This window comes from Lepidothrix coronata, unplaced genomic scaffold, assembly GCF_001604755.1.
Source record: "Lepidothrix coronata isolate B3197 unplaced genomic scaffold, Lepidothrix_coronata-1.0 Scaffold13, whole genome shotgun sequence".
In the NCBI taxonomy this organism is placed as follows: domain Eukaryota; kingdom Metazoa; phylum Chordata; class Aves; order Passeriformes; family Pipridae; genus Lepidothrix; species Lepidothrix coronata.
The window spans coordinates 5,725,700-5,749,566 of record NW_016690193.1 but is presented as its reverse complement, the minus strand read 5'-3'; the positions used below and the strand labels follow the sequence as shown (position 1 = coordinate 5,749,566).

The following is a 23,867-nucleotide window of genomic DNA, read 5'->3' as shown; positions in this document are numbered from 1 at the left end:
ACTACAAACTAGGCAAAAGGAAAAGGAAAGTGATTATTCCTGAATGGTGTTTTCTATCAAGGATTTTCAAAATATTTTATCATCCTTTAATCCAAAGTAAAGTACTACAATGACAGTAAGGAAATAGCATCAAATGCTAGAAGGACTTGGGGCAGCATACTTAGAGATAGAAATGCCACTTATACACTGAGAAAACTAACACCAGTGAGGCAACATTATACTAAAACCCAGAAATATCTATTGCTTCACTGTTTGACATTTCATTAGCATGCACATGGCAGCACTGCAACATTTCTACTGATCATCTTCCTGGCAAACCGCTAGTCTCTTCAGTGCCAAGATTTTAGGCAGATGATCTTAAGAGATAAAAATATATGACCTTAAAGTGAAATATATTCTGGAGAGAAACTCCAGATGTTCAGTCTGAGATGTTCAGTCATTCCATTTTCTAGACAGACCAAATAAAAAGAGAAGGAAGCTATAGAGATATGTACTTGCTATTACAAAATACCTGCTGGCGTCTGAAAATAAACCAGCAGAAAATCAGAATAACTGAGACTTCAGGCAAACAACCCTTTGACAAGAACAATGATGTGATAAATAAAAACAACACATTTCCAGGCTATTAATGTACTTCAAATGTAAGAGAAGGACTGAAAGCAGAGGTTGAACTAATGGGGCGAAGATTAAAAGAATCCCAAGGAAAACCTGCCCAAATATTCAGAAAGATATGGGCAACTATCTGTTTAAACCCAGAGGAAATCAGTGACTGCTGATTTAGATAGATGATTAAAGTAATTTAACAGATGCACATTCTACTCCTTTTTCACATGTCAACATCACAAGATGAATTGTGACCCTTGGGTCAGGATTATTTGGAATATATTCCTAGGTTTAGGAGAGAAGTTTAGCAACTGAAGACCCTCTAATTGATGTGATACCCAGAAACACAGATTTGACACATTTAATTCAAGTCCAATTACAAATAGTAATACTAAGAGGATAGGACTGGTCTTTTTCATGATGCTCTTCTTATTTTATATCCTGCTCTGATCCTTGTGAAACTTTTTTCTAAAGCTTCTTTCTAAAAACAAGGAAGTTAAAATTAATTTCCCCAAAGCAGAATTATTATTGGTGGACATTTAACATTTGGTTTGTTGAGTGTAAAAATAGAACTTAAATTAACAGAAAAGACAGTCTGAATTCAAATTCTCCCATCTTAGCTCTTCATTTCTTTGTAGATTGCAAAGTATTTATTGTCCTCTGTCTTTCTACACACAGGAACCTACTATCCTTCACATCACCATCACATCTGAAGAAATTACAATGATATGAGATGTTGCAAAAATAAATGCTTTAAACATTTTTAACAGTTCCATCTCTTCAATGGCAAGGGAAACAGAATTTCTGCTTTCTGAGAATTTTATTCAAATACTGAAAGGAGGATAACTGGTACATTTGGACAAGACTAAGAGACCTCTCTAAACAATGTACTTTTCTTGTTTAATCAGTGCTTTCTATTTACAAATAAATTAAATCTATAAAAATATTTGAAAGTCAATGTCATAAATTCAGTTCTATTTATACATTACTTAATGGTTTTTTAAATTTCTATTATTTTTCATCAAGTAAACATCACCTGTATTAATCTAATTGAAATTGGTGGGTTAATATGTAAATTTTTCACCCAAGTGCCTCAGATAAATTATTTGATTTCTGACCTTCAGGGACATAGTAAAAACAAAAAGAAAATAACAACTTAGTCAGTCAGACAAGGACAAAAGGAATAATAGTCCCAATCCACACAATGAGAAAAAAAAAAAAAGAGGCAAAGAACTCTGGGGAGAAAGCCTAGTTCTCACCATTTTCAATATGTATATCATTGCAAAACAGCATACTCACACTCATGGATCAAGATGCATTTTAGCTTTGCTTCTGCTCACCATCTAACAGTCACTGTATTTTAAGTTTCTGGTTTGATAAAAGCCTACATGCTATTGACCAAAGAATATTCTGTTTCCCCCAAGAAGAGACACATGTAATTTAATCAAACTTTCTGTAATAAACACCAGTAACACAAAATAGCAGCAAAATAGTAAAAATAGCAGGAAAACCTAATGCACCATTTAGAGAACTGACCTTCTCACCCTTTTTTGGAGTGAGCATAATCTGGCAACGGAAATAACAAACTTGACAACGTAAATCTTCTACTACTGAGAAGCTGCTGACAGAGGAACAGCTAAGCTCTGTAACTTTCTCCTTGACATTCATTAGTCAAGGTTAGTATCATAAAATTTATTGGATCAATCAAAGACTAATGCTAACCTAGTAAGAGGTCTATGGAAGAAGACTATGAAAACATCAACAATAATCTGAGTTCTTCTTAGACAATGAGAAATGGAACCAGAACCACTTATCTGGTTACTTGCAGCATCTCCTAGAGATCAATTCCTTCCTATTCATGACTGATGTACAGCCACTAGTACAACCAGGAAAATATGAAATTTACTGATGTCAACATGGGAAGGTTTATAAAGAACTATTCCCATTCATCATAAAATAGACAGTGACTCTTACCATTAAAATGTAAGTCATTTTAATGTCACCACCTGGAAACTTAGTATTGAATGGAGTTTATAAATATTCTTTATATATATATAAATTCACACCTGCTCTAAAACATACATGCCAGAAAAGAAACAGGTTTCTCAATTTTTTTGTGCACCTTAGTGAGACACTTCTACAATAGAAAGGACATATAAGAGTTAATTTGACATTCTGCACCTATGCACCTTCTGGAATATAATGATTCTTGGATGAAAGCAGTGTAACGTAGTAATGAACAGAACTAAGATGACAAGATTCTAGCATGGATTTAAGAATGGGGGTAGTCATAAATGTTTGGGGAAGGCATATGTTTTCTGTCAATTGAAACTTTTTGTCAAAATCAATCTTTTCCCCATTTCCTTATTCCCTCTCATCCCCTACAAAAAGAATGTCTAAAATCCAAAATAGCATTCTGGGTCACAAACACAGAGAAAACACAGAAGTGTTCTCTAATTGTCACTTACTTTAAACAATACATCAGTTCAAGGACCTGAATCATGCAAAGGAGGAAGTGACTTAGACTTTGCCCTCTTTTACAGAAATGGTCTGATATATTTCTCTCTCCCCTTTCTTCCTGCCTATTCTATTTTCCTAGGTTTCTCCCAATTTTCAACCTTCTCTGTCTTTTTTCCTTACCGATAAAAAAATCCTGATTGATTGCTTTCCCTCACTCATTAGAAGGGAAACTGATGTCAAAGCAATGAATTTTTCTGTCAAACAGAACTCTTCCTTTCTCACTAGCCCTTAGGAAATCTAGACTCATTTCCAGCTCTGCTGTAGACATCATTATGACCTTGAGTAAATAATTCAGTCTCCCTCTACTCCCTTTGCATTGCATATGGAAAGAGCGAAAGTTCTTCTATCTCTCTCGTATACTTCAGTTTTGAGCTTTTGGGGCCAAGAATTGGCACTTACTATAAAGCTGTGCAATGTTTAATATAAAAAATCTGTAATACATTCAGAGACATACAGACACAAAGGTAATGCAAATAAATGCAGATGATGCTCTGCAGTACAAACTAGTTCTTAGTTATAGTTGCTGAAGAGCTCTATCACGACAGTTACCAAACATGCAGCACTCTTAATAGCTGCACACAGGTTTTGAAACACTAAACCAAGTAATCTCGAATTAGCAGTATCATATATTATAGCATCTGATGCAAAAAGTAACCAATAAAAAGGTTATGCAGTTCAAATCCCTCAAAACTACTGAGATGCACACCAGCCTAAATACAAAATTCCATGTAATAATAATAATGGCCAGTCTTCGCGAGCGAAGATTTGGGAAAGGTCATTAACCCTTCGAGCCTGCGCAGTGGATTTTTTAGGTGAGACACAGCGTGCGCTGAACTGAGCCCACCTTTTAATCCTGAGGTTCATCTGCCGGGGCCGAGTGAAACTCGGACAGTGGCAGTGAGGGTCTCAGAACGTAGGTTTGTTTAGAGTGACCTTCTCTTAGATGGATTGCCTTACAGGGCTGACGAGCTCCATCTGCCCGGGGGGCTGGGAATCGAACCCGGGTCGCAGCGGTGAGAGTCCTGCACCCTAACCACTAGACCACCAGAGGCCCCCAAAATTCCATGTACTCTTAACTGTCTATCACCATCGTCAACACTCCCCTTGTCACTAGTGTATGATACCCTTGAGAAAATTTAAACAATCTGAAACGAATACCAGGACTTGAGAAAAAGCACTGATTCACAATCAGATTGCAAGTCTTATGTACACTGACTTATAATGGTGTGAGTTGTAATGGTGGGATTGATATGAGATGATTATACACAATTTATATCTGATTGATAATGGCGTGCATTCAGAGTCAGGATCTTCACCTTTGTAATTGACTGTTTCATGCTGTGCTGCAAATTGACTGGCAGAGGCATTTCCCTTTCCATTGTCTTCCCTAAGGATTAATATTTGAATCATACATTTTATTTCAGAGTATATATGCTTCACTGAACTTGAGCATAATGTGAACTTAATCTTTCAGTAAATAATTTAAAAGGAAAAATTTAATGAAAAAGTCCCAAAAAACCACACACACACACACACAAAAACAAACACAAAAAACAAACAAACAAACAAACAAACAACAACAAAAAAACCCCTCCCCCCAAATCACTGAGGTTTGAAGATAAGTCCATTTCAAAAATCAGTTCATAAAGCCTGGTGGAACACTTGCCTACAGTTTGAAAAAAGGGTCTGTCTTCAAAGAATTGCAAAGCCTTGGAAACTACCAAATGCTATTATAGATGAAGGACTGGTTGATACTAGAAAGCCCTCAAACTGTACCTTAGTAGCAAAAAGCCACTCTTCACTCCAATTTATGCTTCCTCTTGAGGGGAAATATCAAATCCCAGACTAGAATTACACACTACTGTGACACCTAAAACAGAACTCCAGAATAACGCAATCACTTGTGTTCACATTTAGGACTAAATTAGACCCAGAAAACAATCAATTTCTTATATCAAACATTTCACTTCTGTTAATGCTACGTGAGGTAAAACACAGCAAAGGAAACAACAGAAGAGTGCTCTTAAAATAGCAATGTATTTTTCTCCCAGAAAAAACTATCATGTCTATAACTTACACATGGATTGAACTTGGCAGCATGAGCATCTGAAACAGGCTCTGGGGTTTGTAATGCCACTCTAATGCATTGCCAGAAGTTAATATTAATAAGAATTTCAGAAAAGCATAGGAAAAACTGGACCCAGCTTCCCTGAAGGATACATCACAGTACATTCAGAATCTTTCATCAGAAAAGTGTAAGGAGTTTTCTTGATACCACTGTAACTGCTTTTTTTTTCCTTCTTCATTTTAGTGAATATTTTTAGAAACTAGCAAACCTGGGAATTAATGCAACATGAAACGACACAACATTGCAACCAGACAAATAAATTTTAGTATGTTACTAGGAAAGCAGTGTTATACCTTTCTCTGGAGACTTCTTTCTATGAAGCTAAACATAAAGCAAATCAATAATATTTGCTTTGTGTTTTGTATGTTCTTTTGAACAAAAGGAGTCACCTTTTTCATTATCAAAAACGTGCATGTAGAAGCATATTGGTTCCCATTATCAAATAATCCAGAGCAAAGACCACGCCATACAAGGAGAATGGTGAAAAAGACACTTCTGACACCTCTCTGTATTCACAATTCCTGGGGTGGATGATAGGAAATCTGGAACACTGCTGTGAACTCAAGTCTGTCCTAAATTCTATCATGCTGACAAGGCTTGCCCCCCCTTGTTCTCCTACGCAAAGAAGAATCCCAGTGTGATGCACTCCTGACATGCCCCCATTCACTCCTGCCTGTGATGTACTTCTGATAGATCACCTATTCTACTGGAAGGATATGCAAAATCACAGGAGCAATAGATAAAGCAAGAAGGCAGATTGGAAGTCACCTACAATATGCCAGGAAAATCCCTGATGTCCCAAAACAGTGAATAAAATAGCGATACAGCAAACAAGATGAGCCCTATGCATTCCCCATCCCCATTGCTGCTGGCTGGTCAACTCCCACTCAAAGAGCCAATCACCTTTCCCTTGGAAACAAGGTGGCCAAATCCAATTCCCTACTGCAAACAGGTTCCAGACTCAACTTTCCTTAAACCACACCTGGACATTGGCTGTAGCTAACTGCCATAGATCCAAAGCTGTAATGCTGGTACAGCTATAGTAACTAAGGATATGAGCTCATCAGCATGTTATAGGGCATTACCAGCAGTCAAGAATACCACTTGCAAGTTGCAAAATAAGTAGTTAGAAAATTTATTTAAAGTTGAAATCACTCATGCTAATCAGATGATCCTAATTTATTATTCATTAAAAATTGTACCATATCAAGTCATTATTTTTTAATCACCATCATGTATTCTTTTATAACACATATTCTTTTATACATGATTGAAAAATGGCTTCAAAAATTTTCCAGTTAAACACTTTTTTAATTCTTGCACTTTTAAAAATAATTTCTGTTTGGAGGACTCCAAACACAAGGCTACAATCCCCTCACAGTATACATGCACGTTTATTTTTTTTAAATAAAATGCAAATACTTTTAAGACCCAGCCACTTGCAACCTCTGCCTACAAGAAGCAAGTCTAAAGTCATGGTAGGGAGGGGAAGAGCTCTTTTCTCCAATGTTATAATCTAGCTTTCAGTCAGAAAATGTCTGTAAGTTAACTTTCTGTTAAAAGACCATATCTTCCAAGTTTCAAAATATGAAATAAGAAATGAGAGAAAAAACAAACCACTACATTATGAGCTTCAACTGTCATCAGAAAAAACTATATCTTTCTTGTGTACATTTCGTAGACCTTTTCAAGACCACACACGATGGTTGAAAAAAAAGACATTCTGTGCTCTGTGTGTTGCATGAATCTTGAAAAGGGGTAGATTATCATCACCACAAGATGGTATACACATACATATTTTCTGGAGACATTTTGTTGATTCACTTAGTGTCAAAGCATTCGTGAAAAGAATTAAAATATTGAAAGAAATACCATCAAAGTGTTATATTTTTAGAGGAATCACTAACTACTACCTGCCATTTTATCAGAAAACTCAAACACAGTGTTGATGATTTAACTGAAATTATTCCTTTTAAAAACATAATTACAGTTTACAATGAATTAGAACTAGATGTAATTAAAATTAACCATTTCCCCAAAAACGAAAACTTCCATGAGTCAGTATGATGGAAGATGTACGGCTAAAGATCCAAAGACAATGAACCAAAAGAGGAATAACTTTAAAGATAGGGAGGGGTGCATGTGCAGTCCTTCATTCTAGTCTATTCTGTTCAACAAGATTTCTCTTGATTAAGTCATGTTTTCAAATAATCTGCAGAAGAATATTTGCAGTGAAAAACAAGCAATGGTTCAAACAGAATTTCCATCTTGAAAATTGACAGAATTCCTGTATTTTTTTACTAATTATAGTTTATTTAGGCTACACAGTTGTATATTCCAAATGAATCATTAAGAGCTGTTAGTATTGCTACCTAAGCAAACGGAATGATTTTAGTAAGGACTGTATGTTCTACTCAGTTTTGGCTACCTGTGGACAGCAGACCCAGGAACCTTGGGGAGCACCTCTGGTCTGGGCAAGAGTTCTTGTTGACGTTTGGGAAGTTGACAGAGCATTGACTGTCTCTTCTGTGTGGGAAGGAAATCCAGACACACAAAAAAGAAAGGGTGGTAGTATGCACCGCTACCCAGTTGATATTACCATGGAACTAGAGTTACAGCCTCTACCTGTGTAGTGGGTTGACCCTGGCCAGATACCAGGTACCCACTAAAGCCGCTCTCTCACTCTCCCTCTGCAACTGGACAGAGAAGAGAGAAAAAAAAGCAGCTAAGAATTCATGAGTAGAGATAAGAGCTGGGAGAGGTCAGTGACTGATTACCTTTGTGGGTAAAACAAGACTCAAAGTGGGGATAGTACTTATATTTATTACTAACAGAATAAGAGCCAAAGACTAAGAAATAAAACAGTCTTAAATAAAACACCTTCCCCCCACCCCTCCTTCCTTCCATGTTCTCCCTCCCCCCCTCAGCAGTGCAGGGGGATGGGGAATGGGGGTTATGGTCAGTCGTTGTTTCTGCCGCTGCTCAGAGAGAGGAGTCCTTCCCTTGCTCCTGTGGGGTCCCTCCCACAGGAGACAGTCCTTGATGGGCCTCTCCAGCGTGAGTCCATCCCTTGGGCAGCACCTCTTCCCAAACTGCTGTCCCGTGGGTCACTCCTCCATAGGGTGCAGTCCTTCAAGGATGAGCTGTACCAATGTAGGTCCCCCACAGGGGCTACAAGTCCTACCCGGGAAAAGCCTGTTCCAGTGTGAGCTTCCCTCTCCATGGGCTGCAGGTCTCCGTCAGGACTCTGCTCCATCTTGGGCCTCCCATGGGGTCACAGCCTCCTTCAGATATCCACCTGCTCCAGCATGGGCTCCTCCATGGGCTACAGGTGGGTCTCTGCACCTCGATGGTCCTCCATGGGCTGCAGGGGCACAGCTGCTCCACCATGGGCTGCACCACGGGCTGCAGGGCCTCAGCTCTGGCACCTGGAGCACCTCCTGCCCCTCCTTCTGCACTGACCTTGGTGTCCACGTTGTTATTCCCATGTTCTCACTCTGCTCTTCCCTGGCTGGAATTTCTTCTGTGCAACAATCTTCTGTTCTTAAATATGTGATCACAGAGGTGTTACTATTACTCCTGATTGGCTCAGCCTTGGCCAGCGGCAGGAAGTCCATCCTGGAGCCAGCCGGCATTGGCTCCATGGAAGAGGGGAAGCTTCTAGCACCTTCTAACAGAAGCCACCCCTGTAGTGTCCCCCCACCCCCTGCTACCAAAACCCAGCCACAGAAACCCACTACAACCTGCCATCAGCTGTAGTATTTTAGTAATAGAAAACTCACTATTTAATTCAGCAACGTGTACATTCTAACATTTATTCTTAATTCAAAATGCCAATCATTTTCCATATATTTTATTTCTCATACTTACCTGACTGAGCTAAAATGGGATGAACTACAGTCAGGTGCATGGGGAAGGCCAGCACAAGTCCTGTGAACTGCAGTCCTACTGAGTTTTTGCAATTCTAGCTAACTATTGCTGGCATGCTAAGTACACTGGACCTTTCAGGATTCAGCCCTATAGTAGCTGTCAGAATGAGTTACATCAGTTGAATAGAGATTTTGAAGGAAAATCTAGTAAACCTCTTCCTGAGGGCTGCATAATATTTTGTAATCCCTGTTATTTCACTGCCTGTAAAAAGGTACAGGCACACCAGAACAAGGCTGTTCTCTTCATTTATCTCTTGATGCCCTCATTTGCTATTCAACAGCATATCACTACAGTTATTCATGCTATTATTCTGAATTGCAGGTTTAAATTGTTCACTTTTTATTCTATGTATGAATAACCCAGATTTGACTATGTATGAAGAATTCCAGATTCAATAAGATTTATTTGTTTGTAAGCATGTTTTTCCTTGAAATTTTGCTTCCTGTTTCTACAGGAAATGAAAAATCAGCAGAGTATACAACATGTATTATGTGCCTCTAAAGGGTGATAGAACTGTATTTTTCATATGCACTAAATTGAGCTTCCATTCTTTGTGCTCAGTAATCAAGAAAAGAGAAGTGAAAAAAATATAAATCTGAGTGCTTTACTTGTACCTCCTACTTTGCCCTTCACAGAAATGGACAATGATATGAATTAATAATTCCCTGCATGAAGATTATATAGAAACAAGCAAGGTAATCTTATTTTATCTGAGGAAAATAAAAGGAAAATAAAATTCCTAAAAATAATTCCTTTTCTCATTTTCCAACCAGCTCTTTCAAATACTTTGGATGAAAGAGACTGTCAGAGAGATCATGAAAAGCACATTGAAAGTTGTGCATCCATCATAGAAAACATCCTGTCAACAGCTTTCTCATCTTTAAATCTAGTGCCCGTTAGCTTAAGTGTCTAAAAATGTAGCTGCTCTAACAGCTAAACAAGAAGAAATGAGCTATGTAGCTATGTAGCTCTATCTACATAGCCAGAACTAAACATATGCAGAACTCTATAGATTAAACTCCCTGCCCTGAATGTAATCTAGAAACAATGAAGTGACTAGAGCCATGGGAATAGCAAGTACTGTGTTGCTCATGGTCAGTGCAACTCAAAATACAGTCTTAGCAGCCACCCAAAATATATAACAGCAAATACCAGCTGTAACTCCAGGGTAACAATGAACTAACTCAAAAAAACTACATTGCAATTCCTCCTAGGGGAGGTCAAAAAACGTGTTTTCAGCTACAATATCAGGTTCAAAACTACAGGTTTACTAGTACAAATTAAGATCAAGAACTTCAATCTAATGAGAAACCCTGAGGTTAGCAAATCCCAGAAAAAAAGGAGACCTGATTGTGTAACTGCTTCTCTTTTCACAGGTTAAAAAATACCCTTCTCACCTTGGCCCCAGCTTGTTCCAAAGATAAGGCAAAAAGTCAGCTCCTCTTCTCTATCATGCTCTGAGCTCTCAGACACTCTCACTTGTTTCTACACCACTGGACTACTCCAGCTGAAAGGTGGAAGATCAGCACAGCATCCAAAGCACCATACAACCAGAGTGCTTTAACCCACTACAGCTCAGAAAGTAGCTTCTGGCCATTAATCCCATTTCCTCTGCCTCAAGAATGTGGTCAGTCACCCAAGAAGGGAGAGGAATAGTTTTAGTTTAACTATTTCAGTTAGAAGCTTCTAAATAGCAGCTTTCTGTCTCTCGGGCTGACTTGATGTCTGTTCCATTAGGTTCTGTTACCAATTTCATTGTTAGGCACCCAATTGTCACCCCCGAGTGTGGGTAACACAGATGCCTCCAGCTTTGACCTATTCCTGGACTCTTATATGTTCCTAGTTTGTACGCATGACGGTGTTACACACAACAGTTTTCAAGCCACTTTGGGGACTGGTCTGTATTGGCCTACTTTATGGAAGAGAATTGGAGATGTCACCACAGCTAGTATGGACTCACAGCAAGTATATAAAGCCACCATGGATTACAGAATGAGGAATTCCCAGAAACAGCAGAAACAACATAAACTGAAATGTGCATATCTGCTCCTGGCTTGAAAGTCTGGAAGGATGTGTAGGACAAATCTGAAGTGTATCAGATTTTTTTTTTTGTCAAAACTCCCCGACAGCATATCAATAGTGAGGCACACCTCTTCCTGGCCTGTCAAGTTACACAGTCTCTCCTTGGGGTGTGTCATGCACAGCTAACAAACTGCTTTGTAACAAAATGAGATGTCTTGAGTTCAAGTATTTTAAGCATTCAGAAAACCAACCAAACAAGCAAACAAAAGCCCACTTTCCATCTATCACCCAATGGATCCATATCCCAAATAGAACCAGTCACTGGGCAAGGAGTTATTAAACTTGAACCTTGAAACCAGAAGACAATTCTAATGAGATAAACTAGGGTTCCTGAAACAGATATTTTTGGTACATTTAACTGGTTGGTAGAAATGAAAAGAAATAAAAAGTCTACAGAAAAAAATCCCGAATTTTTCTTAAACTGGAAAAAAAAATCAGACCAAAACCAAATACAGTTAAATTACAGTGCAGTAAACAAAAGTTGCTAAGTAATTTGTAGTGATATGACTAGGTTAACCATGTTCCTGCAAACATTGCTAGCTTTCTCAGGAAGTTTCAAAGGATATTTAGTAAATCAGACAATTTAAAGGCACAAATTTCTTGCTACAGAATGTGTCCCAGTTAAATAATTAGCACAATTAGTTTTCACAGTCTATAATAATCCAGTAGTAGCAGCACTCGTTTTGGAGAATTGTGTTAAGCACTACGAGAAAAGAAGAAGGAAAAAAAAACACCAAACAAATAAAAGAAGAAAAAAACAAACTTCAGAATAAAATCTATATTGTTGAAATTTATCACCTATATGAAGAGAGGAACAAACCAAGTGAACATTTTTCCTAATACGTTTGTTTGTTAAGGCAGTCAATACTTAGTTTAGAAAATGGTCTCTACGTATTGCAACATACACATCTCAAGATGTCAACGAAATACTGCAAAAATTGAACACTTCAAGGTCCTGGAATGTAAGATAAAGCCAGAAACACTGGCACAGGAAATCGTGATTCTGCATACCAGAAAATGGAAAGTAATGCCAGCAGTCACAACGCTGACAGAAACCCGTATTCACAAGTTGAAAAGAAAGCCAGAAACAGTTCCACACAGAAAGGAAAACAAAAATCCTGAAGTGAACCATTTTTTTTTTATCCCTGGAAGGATAAAACTAGATGTAATAATGCTGAAGGTTCTTCAACATGTTGGAACAGACATATACTATCCTTGAACCTGTATTTATTTGGGATGTCTAAGTCATGACCTGATATGATCCATGTTTTCCACTACAAAAAACAACTAACTCTAAGAGTACTTATAAAAATGTCAGTTCCTAAAAGTCACCTAGGTCCTTACAGACTGATTCTTTTCTCATGAAACTCAGGAAATTATTTAAGTTGCTAAGTGCATGTACTTAGCACTATTTCAGATGCTGGAGTATCCGAAGGACCTTCATAGGCTGCTAGATGTGCCATAGAACTTACAGGGCACTCACATTTTCTGGAAGGGCCCCCTGAGGTCACACAGAATAGCATAAATATCACAAACTGCATCTTCAGATAATTAACTGCAAGTGAATTTAAAGTGCCTCCACAAATAGAGACATTGAAGAATATATCACAGTTTTACCATAGTGAAACAGAAATAAAGAGATGAGCTCAAAGAAGCACTAAGTGCTCCACTTGCTAAAAAAAAATCAGCATTTGCAGCCCACAGATGCTTGCTTACTTTTATAGCAGAAGTATGCTACTCAGGTCTATGAAATCAAACTAAAATACATCTTACAGCAAGTAAAAAACAAGTTAAGAAAATATTAAAATTTCAAATTTATGCAAAGGTTTCACCAAAAAATAACAACCATGATCAAATGGAAACAAAGGAGAGGAATAAGCATTGTTTTTTCACTTCACTTACACAAGCATAGAGCAAACCTTTCCTTCTTTAGCTAATCTATTTATACTGAGTTGAAATGGTCTAACAATTTTTTTAAGGTTTCCATACTGAATCATGACACTTAAGAAATATGTACAATATTTAGAAAACCAACAAACCAATCAAATAAACAAAAATGGGGTTGTTCATGAGCATGTACCATAAAGTTTGGAAACTATTCCGTAGGTCCAACAGATCCTCAAACGTTACTGCCCTTTTTAGGAATTGTTTAATCCTTGCCTCTTTTCATACAGAAAAGAATTTATTCTGAAAAATTTATACAGAATTTTTACAGAAAAAAAAAGAATTTATACAGAAAAAATAACTAATCTGATTTTTGGATCTGGTTTTGTTCCTACTACCATGGGTGGAAGCTTGACCATTTATTTGGCTGAGTGAAAACAGCCTGGCCTTACTGGTCTGGACTCCACACCATGGAATCAGGTTGCTGAATACATCAACAAATCCGATTAGTTAGTAAAAGGACTGCATGACTTTCCAGTCATGACTTTTCAGAATTTCAGCATGATCCACTCTCATCAAATGAAAGCACCTTAAGATGGGGCAGATGTAAGGCTATGAGTGAAATTAAAACCACACTTACACTGCAATTTATAATGTACAGTGACTCATATTCTCGTCTTCCTGATCCCTAAAATCCATCTATTCTTTAAATATAATAAAATTATGTATTTGCAAGGATTCATTTAAAATGGCTTCAAAAGTTTAAAGTTGTATATAAATATGACCAATTAACATTTGCTGACTGAGCAATTGTTTAAATTAATATAACTGAATTTTCCTAACACTTTTCTTTTTCCTCTATGCTTTATTGTAACAACAAAGGACATGAAATTGTCTTCCTGCTCCCAAAAACCTCAAAGTTACTTTCTTCCTTCCTGCATCAGGAAAAATGTAGGATTACTAAGATTTTTTCACCAAAAATTAATCCAGGCAGGAAAAAGGAAGAAGGGTGACAGACAGAGAGATTCTGATGTCAAAACAAAAAATGGCCCAGGACTAAGGGCATTCAAGTGGAAAATGAAAGACAGAGTTAAAATTCAGGTCCTCTGCCTGACATGGACAACACAGAAAATAACTGTGTTCAATCCTGTATGATTCTCCTAACCACTGTAATTCCAGCGTGGATCAATTCTGATTTTACTGTAAGTAACATTGGTGTAGTTTATTTAAGCATGTGCTTGGTATGCACAAGCCATGCCAATTATTTACCCTGCTTTATAAATATTACACCTGGAATAAACTCCCAGATATCAGCAGGTCTGCTCAAGGTACAGATACGCAGAACATTTCGCTGCTTGCAGGAGCCCAAATTTGTATGAAGAACCCCCTCTGAGACTGTAATAGTACAGTGTAATGGAATTTGCTACATTTATATAAGGGGGAAATAAAAAAAAAATATAAATCAGCATTTTGGCATGGGAGACATTTTGTCAAAAACAACTCATAGCTAGTATCACAAAGAAACATTTTGAGCAAGCTAATCCTCAACAACCTCAATTTCAAAGATTTATGAGATTATTGAACAAATTACTCTGACTTGTTCAGAGCTGTACAGTTTATTTCATCAGCACACATTTGCAGACATTCTGAGATAGTTTACACATATACAAGGAAATGCAATACATTCAAATAATTTAGATACACGTTACACAGGATGGTAAACCACATCAGCCTTTTAATTTTATGAATATAAACCAGAGTCCTACAACCACCAAATACATTCACGAGGCAGAAAACCAAAGAAAACAAATCCCTTCTCCACGCTGGAAAGCATTTGCAAGACTGTTCTGCGAGCTCTCTCGCCCTGTTGCTGACACGAGCCCGGAAAGCATAGAGATGAGAAAACTCTCCGCATTACCTAGCAGACTCCTATTTAAATTATCTATCATATCAAGTGCTTAGAAAGAAGCTGGTGTTTGTAATCTTCAAAGTGTATGAAAGAAAATCAGTTCACACCACCTGTAATAAACAGAGGCATCTTTTCTAGCCCAAGTCATGTTTGTAAACTTCTAGAATAAATTACAGGGGTATGACAGCTTTAACCACGGCAGCCTGAAAAACTGCAGCATCAAATCAATTATGTTTTTTCAATATTAACTACCTGAAATTGAGATTAAACTGAATAGGTGAGATAGCATAGTAAACATGTGTTCATACATCTATTTTGAATATTTCAAACAATTAGCCACTGTCCCTTATTGAGCTTTGAAACTCTTCTAAGAGTTGTATGACTACACATTTATGAGTCAGGGTCAATATGAACACTTTACTGAATTTTGCCCCATTCTTTTTCATTGGAAGAATCACTGGGGAAAAATAATGCCCATTTAAAAACACAAATGGTAAAGCACTCTTTCTTTTTAATAGTGAAATGCAAGCACATTTACCTTCTGTAGTTAAGTAATGAAGATGCTATTTCCATGTGCAATAGAGCCCAGTAAGTCCTAGATGAAGTGACTGGTAATTCAATTACAGAGGCAGCATCCCAAACATGCAAACAACCACACACCGATTTAAGATAATGAATACAGACCTGAATATTTTTTCTCTGATATCAAATAAAACAGTAGATTAGAGCTGAAATAAAACCTTTCTTTTGCTTGAGACTGTCACCTTTATTTGAACTGCATGTAACATTTCAACTCTCAAAAAAACCCTTTTAATTTCTTTGATTCAGGTTTGGGAGCAGGTGGTTGGGGACAGGAGTAGTTAGAGCTGAACCACACCTTGTTGCAGAATCACAGTGAATATCTGTCTTGTAAAAATTTTTTTACACTTTCATAAAGTGACTAGCCATAGTTAAATGATGCATCAGTATCTGTACATTAAATCAGATTCAGGACAGGAATGTTAACTCTCTATAATAATTACCTACATGAGAACTCTGGGGGAAAAGGTAAACTCCCTATAAATTGTGTGATTTGAGAAATTTTCTTAAAATAAACACTAAAAAAAAGAAAAGAATAATCAAAGATTTGTGGTGGAATAGTTGTTAAACAAGGGGGCACAGCAGTGTTGCATTAGATAGCAAAAAATGTTCTGTGGTGGTCCTATATAAAGACAGATAAAGAAAAATAAGCAGTATTTCAAAAGACATCTATATCACTCTAAGTGCACACAAATAAATACAATAGCTGTATTTTAAGCACAGTTATTGATTTTAAAAGGTCCAATATGAATTTGTTCAACATGTGGTTATTTAAAACCTGCTTTTGCTCCTTACTGTTGGTCTGGTTTACAATATGCATTCACTATGTTTATCTGATGATTTTATTCACTCCTTATTGCTTATCCATATACATATGGGTATATGTACATTATCCCATATACACATAGAGAGAGTTCGATATAAACAACTACATATTTTACCTATTGGGGTACCTTTTCAGTATTATTTTCAGTTTGACCTGACATTCCATGGCTTGAATTGTTGTGATGTTGTTTCCAGAATATGAACAGGAACCTTGAAATAAAAAATTAGTAAGCACTCTGAGACAATCCTCTTCAGAAAATAAATTGTTTAACCAACATCCTGCTTTTTATTTATCTGACATTCAAAATAAAACACTGTTCACTATGTTAAGTACACATATGTGTACCTTTATATATACATGTGCGTATACACACATACATATCTATCCATATATGTATACATTTATGTTTACTATGGGTTCTGTCCTCTTTTTAGTTTTCCAAAAATTATTCCTATCAGCACATATAAGAAATTAAAATTATATTTTCCTTGAGAAAATATTTTTAACAATTCAGTCATATTTTCACAGAAGATGCCTGACAAATTACGCTATTTGAATTTTCAACATAATAACATAATAGTCTTTACCTGTTTATTGCATTTTCAAGCCAATATGTTCCCAGTTATTATATACTTTCCTAGTAATTGTCAACTGCTCAAAAAGGATTATTTTCTGTTGAACACGGCTTAATTCTCAAAAATATTTTAATTATGAGAAACTTGAAAAAAGAACCAATGAAATCGGCAGTAACAGCATCACTTAATGCAGTGGTGCTTGGTTTAGGGTGCATAACATACACTGGATAGTAAAGGAAGTCTTATGTATGCAAGGAGTTAAGTGCATCCCCAACTATGTGCAATCACAGCTATCAAAGTCAGTGTAAATTAAAACTGTCATTAGCATAAATAGAAAAAGTTACTATATTTTCATATATTAATATAAATAAAATCATATATAAACATAATATATTGAAGAGATTGACTGATAATACTGGTTTATTGAAGAGCTTGATTGGTATATTTAAGGCTTGATTGACATGCTACTCACAAACTACTATTAAATATAACTCATTTTCAGATTTTTAAGAGTAAAATATATATTCAGACTATATTCAAAACTGTATGGTAAATTATTTCAGATATATAGAGAAAACTAATGCAATAATCACATAATAAAAATCTGAAAAGTAAAGTAGGCAAGAGAAAACCATCATATTTGTAGCTGCCCCCATTCTGGATCACGGCTGTGTGAAAATGGTCTGTGAGCCAGACATGAAGATGCACAGCCCTGTCACACAATAAATACTCCAAGTTTCTTCACAAATAACTCTCAGCAGCAGAAGAATGTTTACAGTTTGCTACAGAGCTAGATTTTGAGAGGAAAATGTTTTGAGAGCAACAAAAGCACAAGAGTTCCCACTGCAGGCTACATCCTGGTTTTATTGTACCACTATTACTGCAGAAACCCATCTGATCTTGACCATTTTAATTACAAGGAGTCACAGAACCTATTTCACATCTGCTCACTGAGCCTGAGAAATGTTTTATAGTGGAAAGGAAATGAAAAGGACCAGGAATACAAATGAACTGAAACACAGGCAGCTAATAAATTCCTCCTTTCCTTAAAATCAGTTCTAGTTCTAGTAATTTATTGCAAAATACATTTAGGTTTGGTCCACAGTAATTTTAATTGAAATAAGTATGTCTAAATTTCTCCAATCCTTAATGCTAAAGGATATTTTTTTTCATTATTCTTTAAGCATTTTGCCAGCAGTGTGCTGAATGCTATTCAATTCAAGAATGAAAGCTATAGCATTATATTCCAAAATGGCTGGGGAAACCTTTGCCATAACTCTCAAGTTGCAACATGCTAGATATTCATAGGTTTTCAAAGCTGCTGGTTGAAGATATAATGAAAGGATCTAAGGTTTATGCATGAATCAGCATCCCCTTGTCACAATGTCATGGTGCAGTGATCCCTGCAGAGCTGTAAGACTTGATTTAAAACAGGAAAGCTCAACACTGGCTCTTGAGCCAGCAGGATTAAACATCCAAGATTGTACATATATTACATCTGTGCTGAAACTACTGTACGAAAAACTTGTTACACTTATGGCAGTTTTATAGTACTCCATAGGAAACATCTCTTTAGGCGACTCCCAATATCCTTTCAGTGCTAAAATATGTGAGTACACAATATAACTACCCCTGTAGTTGTTGAGCAGGCGGATTTAAGTCCAAAGGATTTCGTCCTCACCAGTTTCCTCCTTTCTTGTTTTGACAGAATTAAGAATTTTTTAAAAATTTGATGTTGCTGACAGTCAGCACTTCTCCAATTATACTAAGACTCAATCACACTGCGATGAAGGACAAAGTCCAGTGGTTTGGACACCTTCCAGTACTGCCCTATGAATTACCTCCAGTGCTGTACCTTTGCTCCACCTGTTAAAGCCAAAGAGATTCTGTCAGAGTGAACCCCTTTGTTAACATTTGCCTTTATCACCTAGACTGTAACTCCCTGAATTACCAAGAATTGTCAACCAGGGCTAAGCCTAGCCCGTTTCTCTAGAAGGGTGAAACAGCAGTCATGGCAGTGAACATTGCTCTTAATTGTACCATTAGTCTGAAAAACACCTGTACCACCTCTCAGTCAAAACCATTAAGCCTCCTAGTGACACTGACATGTGAAGTGTCAAACTGCAATTAGATTCCAACAGCTATTCCCAATGACCTGTAGACACAGCTTTGCAAGAGTTGCAACAGTCCAACAAACTAAAGCGACTATTTGTTGTGGCTATTTTTCGAACACATATAATTTATATATGTTTCTTTTCTGGCTTAAGTGAAACCTTGGTCAAAATTGGTAGTTTTGCCCCAAATTGATGTTACGTGACGTGTCATGACACGATGTCATGGTGTACATATAAAATTCCCACTAAAAATTCGTTATGAAAAGGGGTACAGCCAACTGTCACCCATATCGGGGTCTGGTATTGACATGTGTCTCCACCCACTCTACGTCCCCTGGGTTGCAACCAGTGCGGAGTCTTATGGTGGGAGCACACAAAGATCGACCCAGGCTTACCCCTGACTGGCAAGGAGGTGTATGCCCCATCCTGTGGGAGTCCCTTAAGTCGACAGCACTACCTCCCAACCTGCTGTCAGACTGTACACAGCGTTTCCATCCCATGGGTAAAAGGCATTGATAGCTTGTGACATGAGCGCCACATTTTAACGTGAGCACCACATTTTAATGTGAGATACTATCAAGCGGGAGATAAATACACTCGACAGGGAGAGAATATTCATAATTCCCACACCGGGGCTAGGCTACCTACTCGCTGCGTGTCCACTCTGCTACACCCATTTTCTGGCCACCTTTAAGTGACTGCGTAGTCTTACTGTTTCAAACATTCCTCAGGGGTACATGACCATCATCCCCTCCTTTTTTAAGTTTAGGAACCTAATTTAAAAGTAATACCAGCAATACTAGTTCATCTAAAAACTGCTGGTCCATCAATAAACTCCGAGCAAGCGCTGATAATTAGTTTGAAGAGTCCTTTATGTAGTTTTACAGTGGGCTTTTGGTTTGTTTGTTTGTTCTTAAAGCAGATAGAGTTGTATGCTGTTTCTCTGAGGCTACTGTGGGTGAGAGGGAGGAAGGCTGAGCCCCAGCGGGGTGGTACAGTGACACCCTAGGCACTGCAGGTGCCAGGTTGGGACCAGCAGCTACCCCATCTGGGGTGCAGGGCTGCATCCTGCCTCTCCCACACCATCATCCTGAGCTTCTGCAGCCTGAAACAAGGCTGGCTCAGGAGCTTAAATCAAGAGCCAAAATAACTCAGTGGTCGATTTGGGGCAGAGAAAGGTCATCACTTCTATTATGGTATAAGCCTGCCACTACATTTTTGTGAAGGAAAATCACCTTGCTAGAGTGAAATACCTGGGTAAATACTGAAGCATTTTCCATTTCGTATTATCCTATATTTCTGTGACCTTCCTTTACACCTGCACTGTTTGATAGTGCTGGTTTTGGACACAGATTCTTTGCATACTAAAAGAAAAAAGAACAAAAAAAACCCCAAACCAACCAAACCTCTCCCCTTAAGAAACCCTAACAAAACCAACCTGCAGAATGTTTAGAATTTCAAATGAGAATAAGCATAAAGGGGACAAAAAAAAGATGGATCCTTCTTAACCATTTGTGAATGCAGTGCTCTGCAATCAACTCCTAATTCTACTTGTACAGCAAATATTTGTCTTCAGAACTCCTTGTTCTCCAATAAAACCCTCTTGGGAAGGTAAATGAGGAGATACCATACATATTTTTAGCATATGCTTCACTAGTCAATTAAATCCAATGCACAAAATGACTAAACCACCAGTGGTGACCAAGGTGACAAAAACCACAAGTACATATTCACATCTTAATTTGTTACTCTTCAAACTGCTTGAAAACTGAAGCCTTGGACAAGGTTCAGACAAAGGGAAATCCAAAACGCAGACAGTATCTCCCTTCTGCTGGAAGTTTCAAAGTCCACCACTGCAGTCTACAGACTACACATATTATCTGAGTATTGTAAAGAGTTCTCCAAAGACAAGACAAAGGCTAATGCAAGCACACAAATGCTGATTAAGAAAACTTGACAGGCTTGGACAAAAAGATATGCAACCTTGACCTTCTCAAAGACAAGGTGGCAGTGCTTGTCTCTAATATTAGTAGAAAAAAAAAATCTGCGTTTAGCACAATTTTCAGGATTTCATTGTCTTCAAAGAATTGAGAAACACAGAAAAACCCGTAACATTTTTGCAGAATTCCATCTAGATTGCTACACTTACTTCACGAACAGGCCCAGTAACATAATCTGCAAATAGGGACCACATGCAGTTCTAGTTGATGTAAACCACCCCTACCTAGGAAATCGAGAACTGTCCAAGCAGTTTCCGAAGATTAACAACGTAGCATTACTGTGGCTGATTACATGGTCTGACCTTTTCTGCCTTCAGCTATGTATGCTATATTCTCCTATCCTCACACATCCCAATGAAAGCTCCTTGCGTTGAGCTCTTGTACCACCTATTCCAGCGTCTGTGATGAGCCGCCCCTTTTCAGCACCACCGCACCTACCATAACGTAGCTGAATCGGGGAAGGGGGGGGGGGAAAAATTGTCTCCAATGGAAGAAAATTGCCCCGCTGACAGCCCCCAGATTCAGTGTCCCTTACATCTTTTTTCCCAGGAGGCAAGGAAAAATGCCTCAGGGGAGCGCAGCATGGGCGGCCGATGAGCCGCGGCTGGGCAGGAGCGGCCGGCACGGCACCAAGCGGGCTCCCCACTCCTCGCTGCGCTCGCCGCTGTAGGGACCCCGGTTTCGCTTGAAACGGACACGTGTGGCAGGGAGGGCAGCGGGGGAATGCCAGGCGCCCCTCCTCGCCCTGGGAACGCTGGCCTCAGCTCACCGCTCTCACCACCGGCACGGGCAGCGCCCGCAGCCCCTCGCTGCCCCTCCCCGCACGCCTGGCCAGCCCCGCCGCGGGGTCACACGGCACCCGCCAGGCCGTGGGCGCGGACAGCCGTCGAGCGACGGGAGGCAGCAGCGAACATCGCTGCCGGACCCGCCGCCCCTCCCGAGGTCTCCTGTCTTCGCGCTACCACGACCGCGCAGCCCCGCCCCGCCTTCCCCATCGCCTGCCGCGCAACGCATGTGCCCCGCGCCCGCGGCACGCGTGCGGCCTCGCCCGGCCTCGCCGGGGGCGGAGCCGGGACACAGACCCGCCAGCAGAGCCGCGGGGGCGGCGGGCTCCCGGCGAGGCCGAGCGGGCGGACAGCGGGGCCTCCTACGAGCGCACCGGGCGGGGGTGAGCGGGCGGCGAGATGGAGAGATGGAGCCCGCAGCACCGTGCGACGTAAAATGGCTGATCGCCCCTCAGCCGCAAGCACCGCACCCCCTCGGCTGCTGTCGGGAGGGGGCAGCGGCCCGGCTCGCGCCGGTAACAGGGTGGCTCCGCATCCCGCGGGCAGCCCCGGGGCGGCGGGGGAGCGCTGCGGGCGGCACCGGGGCCGCGCAGCCTTATGTAACGTGCGGGGAGAGCCGCCGGGAACCATTTTACACCTCCCGGAGGGCTGGGGTGGGGGGCACGGAGAGCCCGCGCCCCGTTCCCACGGGGCCGGGCGCTCCCGCACCCGCCCGGCGGCGGTGCAGCTCCCCCCCGGCACCGCACGCCCCCGGCACCGCAGCGCCGCACACACACACACACCCCCCGCACACTGCCTGCATCCCGCATACACACCCACACACCCACCCTCGCCGCCCGCAGCCGCCCCGCCCCCGCCGCCACGGCAGGCTGGCGGTGCCCGCTACTCACAGGCGTTGGTTACGGCGAAGCTGTTGGCCACCTCCAGGTTGTCGATGTGGGGAGTCAGCCTGAACTCCGAGGTGGAAAACTGAACCATCCCTACCCGAAACGCGCTGTACTCCTGATCGGCGCCCCTCGGGAACAGCCCCCCTGCAGGGAAACACACACGCGTCAGGCGGGCGGGGGCCCCGGCGGAGCGGCGCGGGTGCCCCGTCTGTGCCCGGCGCGGGGCTGGGCTGGGCTAGGCGCCGGTGGGCGCCGCTGCCGGAGCGGCCCCGGTGGCGGGTCCGACCCGCGCCTAGGGGCGCGGGGGCCGGGCGGTGAGGCCGGGGGAAGGCGAGGGGACCTCGCTGGCGCCTGGCGGGCACCGCGGTGGGACTGGGTACGCGGCGACATGACAGGAACGCCCGAGTGACACTGGTGGGGATGAGGGATCGGGAGATCCGCTGGCAGGAGGGGTCCCCCCCCGCATGCGGGCACCTACCGATCTGTATGCTGTTAGAATTGACCCCCCAGATCAGTCCCCACAACACAGGAGCCAGGAAGACAGAAATATGCATAATCTTTTGCATTTCCAGGAAAAGTAGAGCATCCACAAAGCCACGGAAACAGCCTTTTCTTCTTCCTCCTGCTTCTCCTCCGCGAAGCGCGCTCGTCAGCAAATTAGATCCCGTGCGCTCCGGGCGAGCGGCCGGAGGGAGCAAGCCAGCCGCGGGAGGGGAAGGAACGAAAAGAGCCCCGGGGCAGACGCAGGAGAAGGCGCTTGTACGAGCTGCCGCCGCCGCCGCTCCGGTGCTGCTGCTGGCTCCGGCGCTAAGCGGGATGGAGGGGATGGAGGGGATGGAGGGGATGGAGGGGATGGAGGTGCCGGCAGTGCCCGCTGCGCTCCCGCCGCCCGGCCCGGCCCGGCGCTGCCCTGGCACGCGCTCGCCCGCGCTCCCTCGCACTCAACGGGCGGGCGGCGCACCGGGCGAGGCGGCGGCGGCGGCAGCTCGTACAAGCGCCTTCTCCTGCGTCTGCCCCGGGGCTCTTTTCGTTCCTTCCCCTCCCG

The 23,867-nt window shown here is 40.9% G+C and overlaps 1 protein-coding gene across 4 annotated transcripts in view; it reads right to left on the bottom strand.

Annotated features, from left to right (window-relative positions):
- Positions 1 to 23,667, bottom strand: part of GRIA2 (glutamate ionotropic receptor AMPA type subunit 2) — a 93,567-nt gene extending 69,900 nt beyond the window's left edge. Inside the window, exons 1-2 of one of the 4 annotated variants that reach the window (XR_001873291.1) lie at positions 23,301 to 23,666; positions 22,826 to 22,966 (exon numbers count right to left, since the gene is read on the bottom strand). Coding sequence is in view for 3 of the 4 variants with exons in the window: in XM_017805834.1 (XP_017661323.1) it covers positions 22,826 to 22,966; positions 23,301 to 23,388 (229 nt within the window). In the remaining variant the exon portion in view is untranslated. Of the gene's footprint in view, positions 1 to 22,825; positions 22,967 to 23,300 lie in introns of all 4 variants that reach the window. The other 3 variants (XM_017805834.1, XM_017805832.1, XM_017805831.1) reach the window with 3 other exon arrangements.
- Positions 23,668 to 23,867: the final 200 nt, after the last annotated feature.